The 4,135-nt window shown below is 44.5% G+C and overlaps 1 protein-coding gene across 1 annotated transcript; it reads right to left on the bottom strand.

Moving 5' to 3' along the window:
- Window positions 1–377: 377 nt before the first annotated feature.
- LOC147422986 (heterogeneous nuclear ribonucleoprotein 1-like) lies at window positions 378–2,883 on the bottom strand. The gene is made up of 2 exons (XM_086501104.1): window positions 2,503–2,883; window positions 378–2,289 (listed from the first exon to the last, which is right to left on the bottom strand). Exons 1-2 carry the CDS (start codon window positions 2,722–2,724, stop codon window positions 1,138–1,140), a joined length of 1,374 nt encoding a protein of 457 aa, XP_086357230.1. The 5' UTR covers window positions 2,725–2,883; the 3' UTR covers window positions 378–1,137.
- Between the last annotated feature and the right edge of the window lie 1,252 nt (window positions 2,884–4,135).

The following is a 4,135-nucleotide window of genomic DNA, read 5'->3' as shown; positions in this document are numbered from 1 at the left end:
CGATATCATTGAAGCAATTGAAGCCCAATAGTATTATGTACCATTGCATAAACATTTATTCGCAGACCTTGCAGTCTTACCAGTTGAAAAAGATAAGTGGAGGCAGGACTCCTCCACAGGCCAGGCAATTTACAACTTTCCAGGAAAATAAGACCTGCGCAGATGCAGACCCCAAAACAAGCAACACCCACAAGCACCATCAGACAGCTGATCAATTTTGACGACCATCTTAAACCGTTCAAGTAGACAAGTCCTCCGGAAATAAAGATAAGGCCAATTAGACAGCCACGAAGCACAAACCAGGTAGACCCCTTGCAGAAATCCAAATCTCATAGAAGACGAATTCCATACAGACGAGCAAAAAAAAAAAAACACAATAGCCGACAAAAATCATTTGTAGTTGAGAAAATGCCCAACACTCGCAAGTTAAAATTACAAGTTATATGCATGCAGGCACAAAAAATTGTAAGTGCCCCTTTTTTATATGAAATCACATAAACCTGTTTCCCTTGAGTGATCAAAGCTGTCATTTGTATCCTCTTTCTTCAACAAGGCTCCACATCATCCAGAGTACAGAGTTTCCTGAGAATCTGGCACATCAGGACACAGGACATGAGCACACAAAACTTGCTTTATCTCAACCTAGAAAACTTGCATAGCTTTTCTGCCTGGAGTAACAGAGACAAATCTCCTCCTGTCTATGTGCTGCTTTCATAACTACAAACAGAATATGCTGTAAATCCTGCACTTTCCAGAAACATGAACTACTAGACACCTTACTATAGATAGGCCCATGTCAGCTTTACTTAGCCACAAAACTGATGACTGCCCTTGTGCATAAGCTGATTCTTCCGGCACCCTTCTACTCAAAAAGCACTACGAAAACTAAGAAAATTGAGCATACCCTGCTAGTACAATGACTGTTACTATTTAAAGCACCTCTACTGAATTTTTGCTACCAGCTACTCCTAATCAGCAGAGTCCAAACTTACTGACCATATGCAATTCAGCCAACACACATTCGACCAAGGGAACCGACAGCAAAGGGGGTAACATGTCAGGAAAAACCCATGATTGACAGATGTTGGAGCAGAAATCTGAAGGGTCGTCTGGAACAAGAATACTCAGCAAGAGGTTTCAACCATGAGTGGGGTAAGGCCGAAAACGAGCATCAGGACCACGCTGTGATTGCTTTCCAGCAGCACCATAGCCTTCTGCAGATGGACCGCTGCCAATCCCATAACCACCTGCATTCGCATCAGGTCCAGATCTCTGGTAACCAGATGTCCCATATGGATCCCCGGCAGGGCCAGATCCATAATTACCACCTTGAGCACCATAACCAGCACCTCCTGAGCCATAATTACCATCACCTCCTCCATAGCCATAGCCACTACCAGTTCCATAACTCCCCGCGCCAGCAGCCCCCTGCCCTGCATTCGTTCCCGAACCCCACCCACCAGCTCCATAACCACTAATGGCACCACTGCTACCTCCAAAACCTCCTGGATTTCCCCCTCCAGGATACATCCCGCCAGGACTGCCCCAAGGACTTCGAGGAGCCGCTGAAGGAGCACCTCCATAACCCCCTGTGGTAGATCCTGTTCCAAATCCACCAGCATTCCCATAAGCAGCAGTAGGAGGAGGTTGATTCCCATATCCACCATACCCTGCAGCACCTCCATATCCTCCAGCACTACCATAACCAGCACCACCAGGGTAACTCCCTCCACCATAGCTCCCATTCATATTTTGCCCGTATGCTGCACCTGATCCGTAGGGAGCACCACCATACCCACCAGAACCATAAGGAGGATAGCCGCCTCTTCCAGCTGGAGTTCCAGAAAACTGGTTTCCTGAATATGCACTACCCTGACTTGAGTTAAAGCCCTGTCCATAACCTCCCCTGCCAGAACCAGCCCCACCACCATATCCACCGCCTGTTCCTCCTCTGCTTCCAGGTACCGACATGTCTTTCGGAACAGCAGGCTTAACTTCCACTAACTTTTGATTAAGCTCATGAAAGCTCTTCTGCAAAACCTTGTCAACGGCATCTTCAGTATCAAATGTAATGAAGCCAAAACCCCTGGGCCTTTGAGTTGCATGATCATACATGACTACTGCATCTGTTATGTTTCCAAATTGCTCAAAATAGTTCTTGAAATCTTCCTCAGTGACTGTCGCAGCCAAGCCTCCCACAAAAATCTTTTTTGTGCGAGGCCCTGCATTAGTACTCCTTGCAGGATTCTGATGCTGCTCATCTCGAGGAACTGCCTTCTTGACATCAACCTTCACACGAAAGGGACAACAAAAACCTGGTGAAGTCAAGACCAAAACGGAATATACAAAGCCGCAAGAAAAGAAACCTGACCTGCACCCTCGTAACAATTGTAACTCATTCATAAACACAAAAGGTGTGATCTCAAGTGACACAACAATCCCTACACAAAGAATCTTGGCAATTGACGAGTACCACAAGAAGCAGAAAGAGGCTGCTCTTACCGTCCTTCCCTCGATTGTGTGCTTTTCCAGTACGGCCTTGTCTGCAACCGACGGATCTGCAAAGACAACAAAGCCGAAACCCCTAGCACGCCCCGTAGTTCTGTCTTTCATGATAACTGCGTCCGTAATCTCGCCATAAGAGCCAAAATGCTCTTTCAGCGTTTCCTCCGTTGTCTCCCATGAGATCCCACCAATGAAGAGCTTCCCCACATCAGAGTCCATTACCTTCCTCTGTTCGCCTTCGGGAGTGTTCTTTTGCAGCCTTTCGAGGTCTGGCTATGGCGGCCACAACAGTCAAAAGTAGGGCCTCCTCTATCAACAAGAAAATGCAAAGAGGGCGGGAACTGTAAAATGTGGCCTTCTAATAACTTAGGGCAAGCTAGTTGAAAGGGTGCGTTGAAGATCCTGTGTGTTGAGAGAGGTTCTCTTTTTGCTTTGACTTGCCCAAATGGCCAAGGCCCTACCCTTTTTGCTAATGAAAAATGGAAGTTTTCTTTTTGTTTGATTGTTTGAATTATTTCTTTTTGCCAATGAAAATGAAAGTTTTATTTTTATTCACATTGTGAGTTTTATATATTTATTTATTTATTTTAAAAATTCACCACTTTATAGTGCAAGGACACTCTAAAAGAGGAGAAAACTGCACGGGAAAAATAAGCAAAAGAAAAACACAAATGTATGAATGTTCACTAGATCATCTCTTCTTTATATAAAAGTCTTTTTACTTTTCACTTTCATGGTCTTTTCATTTCCTAAACTCACCCTTTACTTATGCACTTAAGATGTTTTGAAAGGTTTTTAATTTTTTCGAGTTTGGGGAGATCTGATTTCTAAGAGCAAAATGTTTGATTGGTGAATGAGATAAGAACCACTCATTGCAAAGATAGGTATCTCAAAGTAATGATGAGAATTTTCTCATAGAAGATCTTAATCATTTTTTGGGCTACCTAAAGGGCATGCGATATACCCAGCGTTGAGTATCTCTTAGGGGACTTGCCAATTAACCCAAAAAAGTAGAGCTTGAGAATGCCACCAAAGCCCTTCAAGCCCAGCGTTGAGTATCTCTTAGCAGACTTGCTAATCAACCCAAAAAAGTAAAGCTTGACAGTGTCACCAGAGCCCTTCAAGCCCAGCGTTGAGTATCTCTTAGGGGACTTGCCAATCAACCCAAAAAAGTAGAGCTTGAGAGTGTCACCAGAGCCCTTCAAGATGCTAGCTCCTTTCGTGGCCCTTTCCACAAGTCTCTCATTTGGCAAGCCGAACATAGTCAAGTCCCTTGAAGATGCTTTGTCTCTTCCATCTCTCAAGCCAGGCTTTGCTACCGTAGGTTCTCTTTGCGCTTGGATGCCATAAAGGAGCTTTGCTTTCTAACAGACAAACATTAGATGCACGTAAGAGACTTCTTGTATCCAATAGGGAAGATTTGGTGCATTCGCATCCAAGGTTAGTAGATTTGTTGCCGCACATGCTGCCTATGGATGCTCATAGAAGGCTTTCGGTTTATGAGTTGCATGCACTTGACTTGCATTCTAAACTTTATGGGCTTGATGTGTGTCCTCATGATGAGCTAGCTTGCATGCACTTGAATCAGGTTCCAAAATTCATGGGCTTAATGTTCGCTATCAGGACAGTC

Source organism: Adiantum capillus-veneris, chromosome 26, assembly GCF_014529385.1.
Source record: "Adiantum capillus-veneris isolate H3 chromosome 26, ASM1452938v2, whole genome shotgun sequence".
NCBI lineage: Eukaryota > Viridiplantae > Streptophyta > Polypodiopsida > Polypodiales > Pteridaceae > Adiantum > Adiantum capillus-veneris.
This window is presented reverse-complemented; position numbering and strand designations above follow the sequence as displayed.

Coding starts and splice junctions, on each gene's coding strand:
- LOC147422986 (XM_086501104.1), bottom strand. CDS start 2,724: ATGGACTCTGATGTGGGGAAGCTCTTCATTGGTGGGATCTCATGGGAG. Junction 2,290..2,502: donor ACACAATCGAGGGAAGGACG/GTAAGAGCAGCC, acceptor TTTCGTGTGAAG/GTTGATGTCAAGAAGGCAGT.